The sequence below is a fragment of the Lutjanus erythropterus genome, chromosome 20 (genome assembly GCF_056507025.1).
Source record: "Lutjanus erythropterus isolate fLutEry1 chromosome 20, fLutEry1.hap2, whole genome shotgun sequence".
NCBI lineage: Eukaryota > Metazoa > Chordata > Actinopteri > Lutjaniformes > Lutjanidae > Lutjanus > Lutjanus erythropterus.
The window spans coordinates 32,079,767-32,098,479 of NC_139336.1; the positions used below are offsets into that span (position 1 = coordinate 32,079,767).

Genomic DNA, 18,713 nt, shown 5'->3' on the forward strand with positions numbered 1-18,713 from the left:
TGAAGTTAAAATAGAAGAGATCCTCCTTTTGACTCATCTGTTCTTTTATCTGCCTTGTAAAGAACTAAACTGTTCTTTTGATAAGTCATATATATATAACCTTTATTATTATCAGACACTAAATATCTGCTTGCTGACAGATTAAAACTTCATTGCAGAACAGAAGACTGATATGTCCACCATTAAATATTACAATTACACAGAAAATTAGTATTTTATACAACACGTGGTGTTTGTTGTCAAAGTTAAGAACCAATCACAGCCTGTCAGCTTGTCAATCAGGTAACAGCCAGGCGTTTGCAGTCGGTGGAGGGCAGCTGCGGCGCCTGGCTCTACAAACTGCGGCCGCCTCGATCTCGTGAGGTTATCGTTGTCCACGTGTGCATGACGTCAGAGCAAGTCGGGATCAAGTCGGACACAAATCTAACCGGCATGCATTGTGCGCCGACCGCCGCTGATCGATTCTGCGCAGGCCTGGCTCATCTCGAACGCACCTATTGTGACACCTGTGCGGGGGGCGGGGCTTAAAGGACCGAGAATGGAGGAGCTCACCTGGGTGTGTCCAGGGTTGTTTTTTATCAGCAGCAGCAGTTTCAGTTGAGATATTTGAGGCGGAGCAGAGAAGAGACGACAGGTGAGTGTGTCCTCTTCAGACTGAGGGTTTTTACACCGGAGTCTTCTTTTCTTTTTGTGGGTTTAAATTCACGATAACTTCTTACCTGAGGCTACAACAAACAAACAGGTGTGTTGTTGGATACGGATTCAAATCACTTATCTCCTTAACAGCATCTCTGCTGCTGTGTTGTTAAAATAAATGGGGAAAAATGCGTGAAAAGTGCGGGATTATTATGAATGAAACCTGTAAATGGTTAAATATATTTAATGTCACTTAATTTGGATACATTTGTAGTTTAAATGACGTAAATTTGAAGTGGAGTGATGTTTGTTTCACAGCCGCCAAACCTCGTTGTAAAAATCGGCGTTTAAAATCGCACAGTGTTTTATGATGTTTGAAGCTTGGTTTCAAAATAAATCTAAAACAGAAATCGTTTTATTCATCGACAGAAAAATATTCGGCATTCATTTTTCATAATGGATTTATTGTTTTCAGTCATTTTTTAAACAAAAAGTCACAAAATCCCCTGTCACTGCTTCTTACATGTGAGGATTTTCTTAATTTTTTGACTATTGGTGGGAAAATCACTGTGATGGTCATTTTTCACATTTCTGTTTCATTCCGCAAACAAAGTAATCATCAGATTAATCAATAATTAAGATAATCAGTAGCTGCATCTCAGCACCAAGCATGTTTTATTGAGTGAATGTGTCCTAACAATAGAAATCCTGTTCTTGCAGATTGTTTTCACATCAGAGCAACACCCAGTGGATCCAGCAGAAATGTCCTCCAGGCCGAACGGGAGTCCACCTCCCTACGAGTCAGATGGATAGTGAGTCTCTTTCAATTAATATTTTCAATATTATATTATAATATTCAATTTAATATTTCTGATTTATTTATATTCATTCAGCTCAGGCTGAAAAAAAATTAAAATTAAGTTTTGAAATTGCACAGCTTTTAAATATTTCAAAACTGATAAATCAGACAGATTTCTTTTCAAAGTAAAATATTTCAGTGCTGTAAATTCAGTATTTTCTAAAAATATAGATATGAAATCTTTTGTTTTTCTAGAACGCAAAGAACAAAAATGAAGAAATAGACATGACAGAGTAGAACAAAATGAAACAGGACACCAGCTCACAGAAAAAGTGCACATATGCATGTCAGTGTCCTGCCTTTTTATGCTTTGGCCATGGTCAGGTAGTTCTAGCATATTTTCCTGTCGTCTTATGCTTTTACTTTGAAACTCAGGTAGTCTAATGTGTTTTTCCTATGTTGTTATGCTTTTATTATGAAACTCAGGTAATTATAGCATGTTTTCCCTGTCTTCCCATGCTTTTACTTTGAAGTTCAGGTAGATATAATGTGTTTTTCCTGTCTTGTTACTCTCCTCACAGTAACGTTCCTCCCCAGCCGGCTTATTCTTACTACCCAGATGACGAGTTCCAGCACTTCTACCGCTGGACGTCTCCGCCAGGCATCCTTAAGATCATGGCCATCATCGTCATCGTGATGTGCGTGGCCATATTTGCTTGTGTGGCCTCCACGCTGGCGTGGGACACTCAGGGAGCGCTGGGCAGCTTTGGGGGCATCGGGTACGGAGGAGGCTACGGCGCCGGGTACGGCACAGGGTACGGCGCCGGGTACGGCACAGGGTTTGGTGCCGGCGGGTATGGAGCTGGAAACAACTACGGCTACGGTGGAATCGGAGGGAACTACAATGACCCCCGAAAGGGCAAAGGGTTTATGATCGCCATGGCAGCCATCACCTTCATCGTGGCCCTGGCCGTCTTCATCATCATTGTGTCTCACCAGAGCCTATCAGAGAGCAGGAGGTTCTACCTGGCAGTGATCATCATCTGCGCCATCCTCGCGCTGCTAATGCTAATAGCCACCATCGTCTACCTGATCGCGGTGAACCCCATGGCTCAGTCGTCCGGATCCGTCTACGGCAGCCAGATCGCCGGTCTGTGCGCTCAGTACCAGCAACCTCAGGCATCTGGAATGTTTGTCAACCAGTACCTGTACCACTACTGTGTCGTGGAGCCACAAGAGGTGAACACACACACACACACACACACACACACACACACACACACACACACACGGTTTCACCTTTTATTTCCTCATGCCTTTAAGTCTGTAGTTTTGTCTGTAACTCAGAGGTTTGTCTCTTGTTTCAGGCCATCGCCGTGGTGTTCGGCTTCCTGGTCACTGTCGGTCTGATCATCATGCTGGTCTTTGCCCTGAAGACTCGCCAGAAAATCGGAAACTATGGCAAGAGCAACATTTTGTGGAAGAAAGTGAAGGTTGTCGACGAGATGCCAGAGCCGCCTCAAGACGTGGAGGCGTGGGTGAGTGACAGTTAGAGATCCTCCAATACCATTTCTGTCTTCCTGATGCCGTTTTTGTGAACTTTGCATATCGGCCGCAGGACGCTGCTGGAAATACCGCTAGGTCCCGTTACAGGGTTGATAAATTTTAGGCTATAATGGATGCATTTCCAATAAAATTACACACATGCATGTCAACTCGTATGGTGACTGAAATGTCCACAAGACGACTGAGATTCAGAAAGAGTCCTCGGGGTGCAGGTAGTTGAAGGAGGTCCAACAACAAAAGCCAGGAATTTGTTTTGCATGTTTCACAGTTAATGAGATGCTTTTACTCTGAAACTCAGGTGATTGTAGTATGTTTTTCTGGTGTTTTATGCTTTCACTGTGAATCTCAGGTAGTTGTCATATATTTTTTTCTTGTCTTGTTATGCTTTTACTTTGAAACTCTGCTAGTTCTAGTATGTTTTCTTGTCTTGTGTTTCTGAGACATTTCCAATACTGGTATCAGTATGGAACATCCCTAATGACGGTGTATTATTTAACTATTCAGCCTGACTAAAACTGAAACAATTAGTCATTTAATCGATTAGTTGATCACCAGAGAAATGCAAAGAAAAAAAAAAGTAAAAAAACATTTCCTCTCTTTTGACTTAACATGTTTGAGTCTGGAGCGTTGGTTGGATAAAACAAGACATTTGAAGACGTTACCTTGGACTCTGGCAAACTGGGATGGGCAATTTTCAGTATTTTATGACATTTCACAACTAAAAAGTCACTTGATGTATGAATGCATCTGTAAAATGTCAGAAAATATTGTAAATATTCCTCACAATATCCTAAATCCCGGGGTGACGTCTACATGTTGCTTGTTTTGTCAGACCAAACGAGTTTCAGTTGACAGAAATACGAAAGAGAAAAACAGCAGATTCTTGTTTTGAGAAGAGAGCAAATAATTTAATATTTTTCTTCTCGCTGCTTATTTTTGATCATGGTGTGTGTGTGTGTGTGTGTGTGTGTGTGTGTGTGTGTGTGTGTGTGTGTGTGTGTGTGTGTGTGTTGTATCGTTTTAGCTTGTAGTTTGTTTTGGAAGTGTGCTCTGAAATGATTGGAAAAATAAATAAATAATGAAATTAAATTCTCACAATTGAGAAGCTCACACTTAGAAATATTTGGCATTTTTTTCTTGATGATTGACTGATACAGAGCTGTGACAACTGGTGATTGACAGAAAATTGATTGGCAACTATTTTGATAATCTAATAATTTTTTAAGTAAAGTTGCCAAACTTTTCCTTGCTTCTCAAATGTGAGAATTAGATGTGTTTTGATGTGTTTCTTTGTTAGACATCAGTAAAATTAATCATTGAGTTCTGGACTGTTGTTGGATGAAACAAGACATTTAAAGATGGGTTAACCCTAACCCTTTTTATGCTTTTACTATGAAACTCAGATAGTTATGGTATTTTCCAGTCTTGTTATGCTTTTATTATGAAACTCAGGTGTTTATAGTGTGTTGTACAGATGGCAGTAAGTCTCTGTTGATTAACCAACTCATTATTTCAGTTGAGATCAAATGAAAAGAAGCTTTTGAAGTTGCTCTCAGGTTAAAGTGTTTGCAGCTGAGTGTGTCTCAGCTGAAGTGGATCAACCTGTTTGGTGGCTGTCACCTGTTTATCGGCGGGGGAGGGGAAGCGTGGAGCAACGAGCCTCTTCTTCCTTCTTCGTCTGCTCGGTTTCAAGGTGTGGCGTGTACACAGATGACAGTTTCAATCCTTCGCTGACACGTCACAAAGCAGGACAAATTCCAACAGTAAAAACGTGGACGTATTACTGTCCGATCAAGCATTTGAAACTCAGTATTTACATTTCCTGGTGAATCATGATTTCTGAAGCTATTTTCAGACGTGTTTTGCAACAACTCTCACATCTGACAAACTGTAGTGAGCAGTGATGAGTAGGTGAGTCATGAGTTTGTTAATAGTTGGAAGTCATGATGACATTCAGCACAGAGAAGTCCTCACAGCTGAGTTAACAGCAGAACAACAAGGAGGAAGAACCGGTTGGACTGGTTGTGAATCTGACCAGTTAGCAACATGATACTGGGAACCAGAGGCATTTATTTCACCATAGCTGGTGGGAACCCAGTCTGAAAGTGCTGAGGCAGTGTGTCTGCAGCGACCTGCAGCACGTCCATGTTGTTTTGGTGCTGTGCAGCAGGGTGTAGCTTCATTATGTCACATATTTTCAGAGGACAAGTCCATGCAGGCTCATCATACCAGAGTTGGTGAAGATCCAAAGTGTCTGTAGGAGGGAGACGCCCGAAAGCTGTGATTAGTTTTAACTGTAGAATATTTGCAGGAGCTTGATTTTGCTGCAGCTATATTTTGTATAAGCATCATATTTTTCTTGTGTTACAACAAATATGACAAGTCATACATGTTACGGCTGCAACTAAAGATTATTTTCATTTACAATTAATGTTTTGCTCGATGAAATAGTAAAACAGGCCTGTTATAATCTCCCCTAGGCTCAGGTTAAAGGGAAAGTTCTGTACTTTTCATGTGCATGTCCAGTCAGGGTTGATGGCAGAAAAAAAGAGAAAGCCCAGTTCTCCTGCTGCAAAATCTGTTCTTATTCCTTAATCCAGTGATGTCATAGTGATGTCATTGGTGTTAAGGAAGAACTAGAGTCTGTTTCAGCTTGTCTCCTCCTCCTTGTAGCTAGGAGAGAGCTAGAGGAGCATTTTTGTCACCTAACTTTCTGTTTTGGCCAACAAAGGGTGGTGATACATGGGCATCAGAAGCCTGCGTGCAATGCATTCTGGTAAATGCAGGCACTGCTGCATGTCTCTGTGAGCAGGAAAACTCAACTTTCTCAGTCAATATAGAACAAACTGAGGAATTTATTGCTTCACTTGACTACATTTACCATCAACACTGACTGGACATTCACATGAACTGCCCCTTTAAGGCTTGTTTTGTCCGAACAACCGTCCAGAACTCAAAGATAATCCCTTTACTATCATGTCTGACAAAGAAAAGTATAAAACCTGGAGCAAATATTTGGTACATTTGCTTAAAAGATCAAAATACTTAAAATGGATCACACATCTTAATTCTGCCAGCTTCAATTATAGACATGCATTTTTTGCTAACTCGTATTATTATTTTTTTCCTCTAAAGGTGAATAATGTGTCCGTTGCGCCTGACGCTCTCCCGATGTCGGACTACCCCGAGAAGCTGAGAGGCTCCAGGAGTCACCTGGACGATGAAAGCACCAATTATGACAAACCTCCGTACAACTACACCCCACAGTGAGTAAACTGACCGGAGCTGTGATAAACAACCTGCAGTGACAAAACGTGTGTGATGCTTTGTGTACTGTGTGTCAGTGTGCACAGAGAGCGTCGCAGTCAGGTTTGACGGACTTGTGCAGCAGTTTTAGTGTCTTTATGTGACTGTTCACGTTAGAGAGAGATCAGGAAAAAGCAAGAAATGTGACATGAAACAAAGGAACCCAGTCGTATTCAAACTGGGGACGTTGCAGTTACATGGTATGTGTCGTGGATCAAGGTCACAGAGATGCCTGGTGTTGGAGAATGATAACAGTAACACAAATTTGTATGTAAACTTTCATATTTGATCATCCTGCTGCTGTGGATGGTACTATCGTCCCTGAATGCAGCACAGAAAACTCTGTTGGGATGAGCCTTTGTTTAGCCTCTTGGTGGCAGCAGAAACAAGTTGTGAACACGACACTGACATTTATTGACTTTTAAGTTGATATTTTGAACTTTTTAGCAAAAGTTTAGCAATTTTGAAGCAATCAATCGTTTTGAGTCGGCATTGTGGCCAATATTCAATCTCTTTTATCTCTGTTTTTGGTTTCCAAAAATATCTGTCTCTTTTGCTACTAACTGGTTCACTCCTGCTGTGCCTCCACTGGATGAACAGCTCAGCTCGACTGTAGTGGATCTGGACAAACAATTTCTGGTTTCACATCTTTAATTGTAAGAGTTTGCCAGACTGTTGGTTGCACAAACAAAGCAATTTGAAGATGTCACTTTGGGCTCTGAGAAATTACAACAAGCACTTTTCACAATTTTTTAAACATCATGGACTAAATAATTAGTCATGGAAATAATCAGCAGATTAATTCATAATGAAACTAATTGTTAGTTATAACACTAAGTGGTTAACACAGACTGTTACCAAATAAAAACACTGAGCATTTTAAGAAGATTATTTTTCAGAATATTACGTGATGACATGATGTATAGAAGTGTAATACAGAGTTGGATCACAGCTTCAGACTTGTTTACTGCTGCTGTCAGAAAATTTGCTGAAACTTGTTCTTATGTGGTTATTATGTGTGTTTTTTTTCTGCAAGGAGGAGACTTGGCAAACATTCAACATGAATGTTTCAACAGAATCTCTTTTCAGATTCTTACATTCGTGTGGCCAGTTGCACTGTTTCAGCAAAGAAATTCCTAACCCTTGCAAAACTGAAACTGGGTGAAATACTTTGGTGCTGACGAGGGAAACAGGAAGTCATTCTTGATCTGTTTACTCATCCGAGATGAACTGCAGATCATAAATCTAAATGACTGTATGTTAGTTCCTCCTATGTGTCATAAATGAAGTTATTTTAGAGTGGAGACATTTGAAATTACACATACAGCAGTTTACTGGATTTACAGATGTTATTTTTCCTTTAGGTTCTTACATGTTTAATTACACGTATAATTAATGTAACAGTATGAACCTTTAACTGTTCCAGGCCTCCAGTTGTTGAAGACGACCTGCCTCTGCAGAACGGCGCTCCCTTCAGCAATAACTCAGACGTGCCCAGCTCGGCTGGAAGGCCCAAAAAGAGACGACCAGGCCGGCCGCGTCGCGCAGACGGACAGGACTATGACACTGACTACAACTCCTCAGGAGACGAGCTGGACGATGACGACGACTTCTACAGGTAGGAAGAAACTAAAGATGCACCAGTTAGCAGTTAGCCCATCTCACAGTGGTGGAAGAAGTATTCAGATACTTTACTTAAAGGTCCAGCGCGTAAAATGTAGGACGATCTGTTGGGAGAATATGGCAGAAATTGAACTTTATTTTAATTTAGATTTGCTCTCTTTCTTTTTGTTTTTCTTTCAGTGAATTTCCTCCCATAGCAAACGAGCAGGAGCGCAACGACTACAAGCGTGAATTTGACCGCGACCACCACGAGTACAAAGACCTGCAGGCGGAGCTGGACGCCATCAATAAGAAGCTGTCAGAGGTGGACAGAGAGCTGGATGATCTGCAGGAGGGCAGCCCGCAGTACCTGGTGAGAGCTGACAGAAAAAAACACTGTTTGATATTTATGTATTCACTGTTTTACATTCATTCAGGTGACTGGAACCACTCAAACAAATGTCGATGTTTCTGTCGATTCAGTTTGAAAAATGTTGGTGGATCTTTTCAGTTTGAAAACAACATTTATCAGAGCAAAGAGGCGACATAAGTGGCAATAATGACCTTTCAGAAATGAATGTTGCTTTAAATTGGGTAGCATTAAAGCTGCTTTAATCAATATTTCATAATTAACAATGAAATAAAAGTTTAATGTGAAAGCAGTTGCTCGTAGTGACAAACCCACAGAGAGTTTTCACCAACTCTGCAGTTTCCCCCTCAGCTCTGCAGAGCATTTCAGCGTCTTTAGCTCATTGTTTTGGTGTTACAGACTACAAATTTAATGTCTTTATTTGCCTTTGTATTGATCGCTTTATTTATTTACTGGAAAAGTTGACTCCATGACACAAACTGAGTCACAGCTCCCTTACCTGCATAATGAAGCAGAAATGCATAAAGAAATATAAAAATGAAATGAATAAAAAAGGGAAAAAGGGAAATAAATGGGAAAATGCAAAGGGGAAATAATACAGAAATAAATAATTACATAAATAAAATAAAAAATGAATACAACTTTATACAGTGATGATATGCTAGTGTTGTTTTTACAGATTGTTTTGCTGCCACCAAGCGGTCAAAATGTTTTACTCATAGAGATAAAATATTAAGACTATTATTAAATATGACATTTTGGTGATCTAATTTGATCTGAAGTGTGTGTCTGATAAATTCTTGATGCTCTCTCTAACAGGATGCTCTGGATGAGTACAACAGGATAAGGAACATGAAAAAGGTATGCGGGGTCATTATTGATCGATCAGTAGAAGGCAACACTTGCTTGGTCCCTTTTGTGGTGCAGGGAATCAAATTCCCAGGAAAATTCCCACACACACACTTACTGCCTCTGATATTGATTTATTGAAAATGTTGACATTCATGTAGGTACTTGTGGCGAAAATGTTGACATTTGTGATTTATGAAGAAAGGGATAATGTCCACTGAGCAGACCAGTGCTTCCTCTCAGGGTTTATTTAGCAGTAATGATCGGCTCACTGCACATTATCACGCAAAGAAATCAATCATTTGACAGTTTCATTTAAAAATTATATTATGGATTTAAAAGTGATTTTGTTGCTCCTCAGAGTCTGTGACCAGTGATCCTGTCCTTCATAGCAACGGTCTCTTCTTCATAGCAACGGTCTGTTCTTCGTAGCAACGGCCTGTTCTTCGTAGCAACGGCCTGTTCTTCGTAGCAACGGCCTGTTCTTCGTAGCAACGGCCTGTTCGTCATGACAATGGCCTGTTCTTCATAGCAACAACCTGTTGGTCATAGCAACGGCCTGTTCGTCATAGCAACGGCCTGTTCGTCATAGCAACGGCTTGTTCTTTATGACAACGGCCTGTTCTTCGTAGCAACAATAGCAACGGCCTGTTCGTCATGACAACGGCCTGTTCTTCATAGCAGCGTTCTGTTCTTCATAGCAAAAGTCTGTTATACAGAAATATCAGACCTTAGAATGCTGTAATTGACCAATGAGGATGAAGTATTTAACAAAGCCATGTAATAAAAATCATTAGGACTTTTCTCAAGACAGGTCAAAACATCAACATTTTTAAATAAATCTATTCAGAGGTGTGTGCAGGAATTTACTGTTTTCTTTGGGTTGTTATTAATTTACAGTGATTAATTAAAATAACTTACAAGCTGCTGATCATGTCACTCATTCTCATTACATCTTTTTTTTTTTTTTGCTCACAAACCTCCTGTTGTCATCACAGACTTCAGATTACCAGGTGAAGAAGCGCAGGTGTAAATATCTGAAGGCCAAACTGAACCACATCAAGAAGATGGTCAGCGACTATGACCGCAGAGCCTGAATAACTCTGTGAGGATTTTTGACGCCTGTCCAAGACGCGACAGAAGGGACTAAATCTGATTTTTACCGCTTTGGGTGGGGATGTCTGAGGCTCTTCTGACAACGACAGACTGCAGAGGATGGAGCTACGCTGATGTTTCCACAGTGAAACATTGTAAAGGTTGTTTGGAGGCACATGAAACAAATATTGTGTTTTTGTATTATGCCACTTTTTGTATTATGTTTTATCACCTTCCATAGATACTATTAGATGTATTTATTTTGCCTAATGTTGTCTGAGACAGTCTAGCAGAGGAATTAAGCCAATTAAGTGAATACAAATTACATAATCTCCGTTTTTTAAATAGCTCTTGCTACAATGATTCATCATGAGATGCTCATATTTTACTGTCCTTTAATCCTAATTTTTAATGCAAACATGTAAATATGTGGGAAACACTTATGTTTTTATTGTTTTTAGCAGTTTATGGATGTGATGTGTGTCATTGTGTGTTTCTTTATTGATGTTAGAACAAACACTTTGAAGTGATTGTGCATGTTTAATGCATAGTGATGTACTTCTACATTGATCTGTGATGTTTTTATTATAATAAAATTCATTTATTAAACAATTTTCTTGCTCTTCTTACACAGTAAGTGTTGTGGCTGACGATGGCTTTTCACAGACATGTACTTGTGCAAATAGTGTGAAAACAACTACAGCATCTTTCAAAGCATTCTGAGGGCATTGATCGTAGATAAATGAAGCAGTGTTTGTTTTGCCACAGTGACTTTTCTTTATAGTACCACTCGGGGGCAGCAATAGCTGCAGTTACATGGACAATATTATTTCAACCTGACTGAAATTATCCTGATTAGAGATTCTAATTTACATGTTGACATGCCCCAAAGTATTTGATCTAAAAACAGATTTTTTGAGATGCACAAAGTGGTTCTGCCTGCTGTGAAGCCTCTAATCTGCTCGGCTACACGGGGAAAACATGCAGAAAGAATATATTTATTCCAACCAGAGAGACACAATCAGATTAAGTGTTTACATGGTTATTAGGCCCGATTATTTTCCGACACCAACCCTTTCCAACTGATTGAATTTTCCTTCCAATCAGGCTGGATTGAACTGTCTCCTCCGACTGAGGTGGGTCCGTGGGACATTTTTATTGTGATTCGGCTATTATTCCAATTACAGTGGAATATTAGGGTCAATGAAAATACAGCTAGTGTCAGGGATTTTCAAATTCTGCACACCGTTTAAAGCTGCACTAATCAATATATTTTATATTAACAATGGACCAGATGGTCATAGATAATATGAGAGGTGAAATATCCACAGAGAATTATTGACCATACTATCAATGCTGTTCCCTTTCGTAAGCCTGCATCTTAGCCTTTAACTTCTCTGCACTTAGCCCAAGGCTAAAAAGGCATTCATACTGTCATGTAATGTAATATGGTAACTCATTTCTGGATTTTAAGATTCATTCCTGCAGTGCTCTACTGATATATATATTATAAAATGCCAAATGCAGGTTTATTCCAATAACCTTCAGTCAGACCTACTGTTTGCTAACATGTTAGCTAAAGTAACTTTATAAAAAAGGCCATATATCAGATGTTGTGTTTTGCTCTGCTGCCCCCAAGTAGCCAACAAATTTTAAAGCAGCTTTTAGGGAACTTTTGCATGTAAAAACAGCACACTCAAGTTACATGCACAGTGACGACACACAACACAGTAAAGCAGAGGAAGGTACCTACTGTTTGGATGTTACATCAATAAGGACAGTTTGTTTTCTTATATATCGTCTTTGGTTTCCCTCATTGAACTTCACTACACAGACACTAAATCACATGACAAAAACATTTCACATTAAAACACACTGATGAACTTCAAGCCTCAAGCTGTGGTTTTGAACTGTTCGGTCTGGATCGAGTGTCTCCTCAGCAGCATCCTCCTCGTCAGCTCTTTGGGGTGACCAGGAGGAGCAGTAGGAAGGAAATTCTTTAAGCCAGGCTCTTTCTCACAGAAACCACCTCCAGCACTGGAGTTGAGGTTATAAACATTAAGGATGGGGGTGTTGCTGGAGTTGAGGGTCAGAGGTGGCAGAGATCTAGGCCTGGTCTGGGAGTTGTGGTCCAACAAGAATGGTCCAGACCCTCTGCGCTCAAACCCAGACAGAATTCTCCTGCTCGGGCCTGAAGTCGCTGGTGGCTCCCTGGAGCCCAGTGTGCTGGAGCAGCGTAAAGGGGCCAGCCTCTTCCCATCTGTCAGGTCTTTTGCTCTCTGCTGGGACTCCTCAGGGACATTTTGGATGTCTACAGCTAGCTGTGGGTCAGAGCTGTAGATGTCCGCCCCAAGCTTGCGCCTCTGGATTATATTATGAAGGCTTGATGAGGCCATGCTGTGGAGTGGAGGGCCAAGACTTTTGCCACCAGAAAAAGATGAAGAGGAGGTGATTGAATCCATTCCAAGGTTTACAGAGTGGAGGTTAGGGTGGGAGACAGAGTGGGATGATATAAGACCTGCTAAGGATGTGTTTTGTCCTATGTGTTTGGCACATTCATTCTTTCTGCGTTCTTCTAGTCTCTCATCTTTGTCCCTTGCCAGTCTTCCTTCATACCATTTGAAAGTGCCAGTTGTTGAATTCATGTCGTTGTCTTCGTCCAGTTTGGGAATTCTGAAACAGAGGTCCTCAATTTGGTTGAGGTCTTTCCCGTTTTCGGCATGAGGATGCTGGGTAAGCAGAGACGCTGGGATCTTTAGCCAGGGCTCAGAGTTTAACCTCAGGAGGGGCTGCTGCAGTCCATATGGCGCTGCCTGGCCAAGCCTCTGAAACCGTGATGGGGAGCATGGATGGGAGCTTACCCTACCACAGGACTGGGCTTCTTTAAAAGAGAAGACAGGCTTAGGGGGACATAAGGAAGAGGAGGTGCACTGCGGGGAAGTGATGAGCTGAATTTCAGATGGAGATGCAGGAGCTGCTGCTGTTTTGTCTATTTGATCAAGAGGACTAAGGGGAGGCATGCTGAGGTACTGCTTGGCTTGCAGTTTCCCACATGGGAATTTGTCAGTCGTTATGATGATCACCTCTTTCCCCTTTGCCTTGCATGTGTCCAGCAACAGCTTGAGAACCTTCAAGTCTCCAGCCATAACTGCATAGACCAATGCCGATGTCCCAGTCTGATCTTCCAGGCTAATGTCTGCTCCACTGGCCAGAAGCTGAGACACCACCTCAGGATCGGCCTGCTCCCGACAGGCATGCATCAGCGCAGAGCGACCTTCCTTGTCCTGGATGTTGGGGTCCGCTCCTTTCTCCAGAAGAAACTGGACCAGCTTGACTCGGCTGGCACTCTGGGCGTCGCTATGCTGGGTCCTGCAGGCCACCATCAGAGGTGTCTGGCCTTGGCTGTCGCTCTCGTTGATATAAGCACCTCCCTCCAGGAGCAATCGAGTGAGTCGCAGGCGACGGAGGAAGACTGCTCTCAGCAAGGGGTTCCCTGAATCCATAGCTACCCCAGGGTTACAGCCTTCTCCCTCCATCCCTCTTGGTCCTGTTGAGCTGGCAGTTCTGGATATGTATTAGAAGAGGTTTCTGTGGAAAATAACAAAATACTTTTAGGCACATGAGGTATTTTCATAGATAAGCCCCAAATCAACTTTAGATTCAAAAGTTGCAACACACATCCATTCTCAGAACGAGCTGAAATTATAGGCTACTTTCTGCATCCATATGTATGCACCGGTCTGCTGGAGTTCATGTTACATACATGTAGGCTCTGTGTGGACATCCATTTACCTCCAATTTGTTGTGACCGCTTTAACTTGTCCGCAATGCCACTATACACAACAAAGTACAGAATACTGTCTGTGCATGTGTGATCACATCCTCCAAGTGGACTCCAGAAAGTCACCCTCGTGAAGGCGTCAGTAGCTCAGTCTGTAAGGACTTGGCTTGGGAATTGAAGGTTCGCCACTTCAAGTCCCACACGGACTAAAGTACTTAGTGTGCACTGGTAGCTTGAGAGGTCATGGTTCACCTCCTGGGCACTGCTGAAGTGCACTTGAGCAAGGCACCGAACCCCTCACTGTCTGACTACATGTATGTGTTCAGCCCCCTCGGTCTGACATCTCTCTCAGATGCATGTCTATATATAGGTCCTATATGTGCAAACAAGGCTACGTTAAATTCTGTCATGTTAAAGCCATATCTTTGACATACTCCTGGCCATATAAAATCTAGGGACTGGCTAGCATGTGCTTGGTGATGTTGACTAGTGTTTGTCTCCATCATTTGATGCCAAGAGTGCTTTGATGATTGGCAAGGAGAGGCTAGCACAAGTAGCAAATTGCATGCAAATTGAGCCTCTGACAGTTGTGTACCAAAACCAAAGAATAGCAGATGTATCAGAATCGGAAAAAGTTGCATCTTTTATTTGTTTATGTTGCTTGAAAGCTTGTAACTGCTAGTCTTGCAGAACCACACCAGACAGTGCAGGATGCAGTGTCGGTGCTGCTGCAAAATAGTAGCAAGGGGGAACTTGTTTGTTAGAACATTTGCACATCGGGAAGTAAAGTCTAGCATTAAAATGACTATATCACTGCAAAAGAAGTGGAAATAGTTGTTAGCTTGTTTATGTTCATACTGTTAGTGTCCCAGGTGCTAATTTGCCTTTTTCAGGATAAAGGCTGCCCCTAACAGATTGTTATTGTTTCCTTGGGACTTTGAAAACATAGTTAGCAGATGCCGTGATGTCACTTGAAGCAAACGACCAATAGCCCACCCCGTGTCGGAGCTTTCAGGCGTCATTGCCTGCAGTTGCATATTAGATAGTGATTACCTTTTGAAATTTGTTAGATAAGAAATTTAGCTTGCTCCAGGTATATTTGAAAATTTTAGGTGCACAGACATCTCCCTCTTCAGTAGAGGAATGTGGAAACACCTCTCTAGTGACAACCTTCAGTACAGTTAAGGTCAAACATTTTAGGGGGAATAAACATTAGAAAATTATTAGTTTTTGAACATCTTACAGATGTCTAACTGCTTGGCCTCCTCTTATGGAGTCTGGGTCCAATGCTGCTTATTCTGACAGCAACTCCTCTCTGGAATGATCCTCAATCAGATTTCTCCACTTTTTCTCTCTTTTCTTCCCCCCTTTTATTAATTATACAGTATGTTAATATTAAATCTACATTTACTTTATGCACAAACATAAAATGCCCATGCACCACACCCATACTGCAAAGGATTCCTGCACTTCACCAAGCAGTTTCTACAGACTACTGCTTCACTAATATAAAATTAAATATATATTTAGATTGAAGTGCTCTTTAAAAATTAAAAAAATATGCTCTTTATTCCAGTTTTTGGTTTGAAAAAGCAGAACATATGAAGTTCTTGTCTGTTGCTTGCATATAGGATCCATTCAGCGGTCCCTTTTCATGCGCTCGTCCTCCGCAGCACCAGCAGCGGCAGCCACTTTCTATCAGCCTTTGTACTGTTTGTCCTTGCTTCTCTCTATTAGAGCAGAAAAGGTGGCAGTTACCAATGTCTCAGACAGTAACATAACATTTTCCCCCGTGAGTCACAGCCCATGAAACTGAAACACAGAATGGATTTACATCTACAGAGGAAAGACATTATTTTGTATGTAATGACGGTATGCAAAGTAGCACGATGTGTGTCTGTGTGGGGGCCAATAAATGTCTGCTGTGGCAACCATAATGGAGCTGTTATGACAGCGAATGACACATTGAGGAAGTGTCATCTGAAGCGTCATATGAAGAGAGTCATCTTTGTCTCAATTCGAGCCTGAAAACACATCTTTGTGAAGGATTTTTTTTTCTCATTTTGACAGGAAGAGCTGCCAGCATACATAAAAATACAATAACATAATAACAATAATCAGTGTCATTTATATTAAAACATTACACAGAATGTTACACTGTTAGTTCATGTGTGTGTTTATGTATACGTGTGGCCCTCAGTCTGCAATATGTAGCTGAAATCACACGACGATCAGCGCCCTACATCATTCAGCATGTATTTATAGCACGTGTTGCTATTAGCAATGCTCCAGTTTCCACATAGTAATAAATCTATACACTGCTTTATGTTTTTAACCAGCACCTGTATACCAGTACATATGATTTCATATAAAACAATGTAGGTAAAAGATGATTCTGTTGATAGTTTATTTAACTGTTAAGATTTTTATTCAGTAATGTAATCCAAGAATTACAATATTTAAATCACGTAACTTGATAAATTTCCATTACTTTTGGATTATGCATTACATTAAGGGTTTGTGTTTGTGTAGCTTAAGTTAGCAGTTGTTTTGTAAAGCTGTTGGTTGGTCTGTGTAGCTAACATTAGTGGTTGGTCTGTGTAGGTAAAGTTAGCAGCTGGTCTGTGAAGCTAACAGTCTGTACAGTTATCAACTGGCCTGTGCTACTAATGTTAAAAGTTGGTCTGTGTAACTAAAGACAGCTAACATCAGGGGCTGGACATTTGATGTTGGTCTGTGTAGCTAACATTAGCCATTGGCCCATGTAGTTGTATTGTGTGGCTAAAGTTAGCAGTTGTTCTGTGTAGCTAAAGTAGGTAATGTTAGCGGTTGGCCTTTGTAACTTAACATTTGTTCTGGTTATTCTATGTAGCTAACATTGGCGGTCGATCTGTGTAACTTAAATTAACATTTGTTATGTGCAGCTAATGTTAGCAGTTGGAATGTGTAGCTAACATTAGTTGTTGGTCTGTTTACCTAACATTAGTGGTTAGTCTGTGTAGCTAACAGTAGCGGCAGATTCTCTTCCATACAGCGTTAATTTTTGTAATAATCAGATGTTTTCAGATTTCAGATTCTGCTTTCTGTCCAAACTCCCTGTGGCAGAAACCTACAAAACATGCAAAACCCTGATTTAAATACCGCTGTCTACACAGTATTTGCACCCGTTGCCTTTTGCCAATCAAATGTGCAATATGTTAGAATAAACACGTGATTAATCAGGCCCTTAGACACAAAAAATTGGGGTTGCCTTTTAAGTCTGTGACCTACAGAGTCGTGGCATATTGCCTTCAGATGTTCTGCTGCATTACAAACCAGAACATCTTCACTTCTTATTGTTTCTGCAGTGATATCATCCCCGAACACGAATGAGCCTCTTTCACTGGCAGCCACACACGTCCAAGACAAAACACCACCTGCACCATGTTTGACAGACGAGGTGGAGGTGGTATGCACTTAATCATGCTGTTCCTTTTTATGGTCGATGCTTTCATCTTTCCATCACTGCTGCACAGGTCAATCACTGAGTCATTAAAACACTTTGTTACAGAGCGCTGCAGGTTTCTTATTATTACCACACGCTTGTATCTGGGCAAACTCTCTAATATCAACTGTATTATTGTATGATGGTTTTCACTGATCCAGTCAACATTTACTCATGGTTGGGAGGGTTACTTTAAAAATCTATTCAGATATAGTTACTGGATACCTGTCAAGAAATGTAGTCAGTGACCTAATCCAAGCATCACAATGTAACTTGATAACTTTCCATTACTTTTGGATTACACTTTAATGCAGTAAAACAGTTGGTCTGTATGACTAAAATTATCATTTGTTCCGTGTAGCTAACATTAGCAGTTCGTCTGTGTAGCTAACATTAGCAGTTAGTGTGTGTAGCTAATGTTAGCGGTTAGTCTGTGTAGTTTAAGTTGGCAGTCGGTCTGTGTTGCTAATGTTTGTGGTTGCTGTGTGTAGCTAACATTAGCGGTTACTCTATGTAGCTAACCTTAGTGGTTGGAACGTGTGGCTAACATTAGCAGTTAATCTGTAGCTGAAGTTGGCAGTTAGTCTGTGTAGCTATTGGTTGTCTGTGCGGCTAACATTAGCAGTTAATCTGTGTATCTTTAAATATCTTTAAATAGCAATACTACAAATTCTCCATCCCAACTAAAAGTGCTGCATTCAAAAGTGTACTTTTGTAGCAGAAACCTACGTTTTCTCATTTATTTACTTAAAGGACCAGTATGTTTCATTCTCCCCTTCCAAGCATGTAGGAAAGGCCTATGTAGAGCCTATGTGTCATGGCCACAACCAGTTGTCTCCTAAGTGTTTTCCTATTTTCCCTCTGCCCTGTGTCTCCTGTTTGTCTAATAAAGCCCTTCGACAGTGAGTCTGCATCGATGCAGGCTCACCAACCAGCACGCTCCTCTCAGGTGTGGCACCTCTGTTGTGTCTGGGATGGAGGAAAACGCCACAAAAGTTTGTTCCCATGCAAGGTGCGATTATTTCCAAGGATCGGTAATATGTTACTTTACCTCAATGATGGAACAACGTGACAGAAACAAGTTCACTAAAACAGGGATGTGGTGAAAGAAGCATGGAAGTGAGTTTTTATTTATTTAGTTCATTTCAAGTAATCAAATAAATGTTTTTAAAACCCTAATCTATAAACCCGTCAGATAAACTAAGTGCAGTAAAAACTACAGTAT

At 40.9% G+C, this 18,713-nt stretch overlaps 2 protein-coding genes across 3 annotated transcripts; one reads left to right on the forward strand and one right to left on the reverse strand.

Moving 5' to 3' along the window:
• The first annotated feature begins 567 nt into the window (after positions 1–567).
• On the forward strand, positions 568–10,833 carry oclna (occludin a). Of its 2 annotated transcripts, none has more exons than XM_084745383.1 (9): positions 568–634; positions 1,357–1,448; positions 2,017–2,674; positions 2,803–2,973; positions 6,137–6,267; positions 7,734–7,925; positions 8,111–8,282; positions 9,099–9,140; positions 10,127–10,833. In XM_084745383.1, the coding sequence occupies exons 2-9, from the start codon at positions 1,399–1,401 to the stop codon at positions 10,223–10,225; spliced, it is 1,515 nt and encodes a 504-aa protein (XP_084601509.1). In that variant the 5' UTR covers positions 568–634; positions 1,357–1,398; the 3' UTR covers positions 10,226–10,833. The 2 variants fall into 2 exon arrangements, with proteins under 2 accessions (XP_084601509.1, XP_084601510.1); XM_084745384.1 differs by lacking the exon at positions 568–634 and adding an exon at positions 682–742.
• A 1,282-nt stretch (positions 10,834–12,115) lies between these two features.
• Positions 12,116–13,759, reverse strand: ankrd34ba (ankyrin repeat domain 34Ba). Its single transcript, XM_084746323.1, has one exon. It carries the CDS (start codon positions 13,757–13,759, stop codon positions 12,116–12,118), a length of 1,644 nt encoding a protein of 547 aa, XP_084602449.1.
• Between the last annotated feature and the right edge of the window lie 4,954 nt (positions 13,760–18,713).

Excerpts from the sequence above, each read along its gene's own strand:
- ankrd34ba (XM_084746323.1), bottom strand. The coding sequence starts at position 13,759 with ATGGAGGGAGAAGGCTGTAACCCTGGGGTAGCTATGGATTCAGGGAAC.
- oclna (XM_084745383.1), top strand. The coding sequence starts at position 1,399 with ATGTCCTCCAGGCCGAACGGGAGTCCACCTCCCTACGAGTCAGATGGA. Across the intron at positions 2,675-2,802 it reads GTGTCGTGGAGCCACAAGAG|GCCATCGCCGTGGTGTTCGG; the intron begins GTGAACACACAC and ends CTCTTGTTTCAG. Across the intron at positions 9,141-10,126 it reads GGATAAGGAACATGAAAAAG|ACTTCAGATTACCAGGTGAA; the intron begins GTATGCGGGGTC and ends TTGTCATCACAG.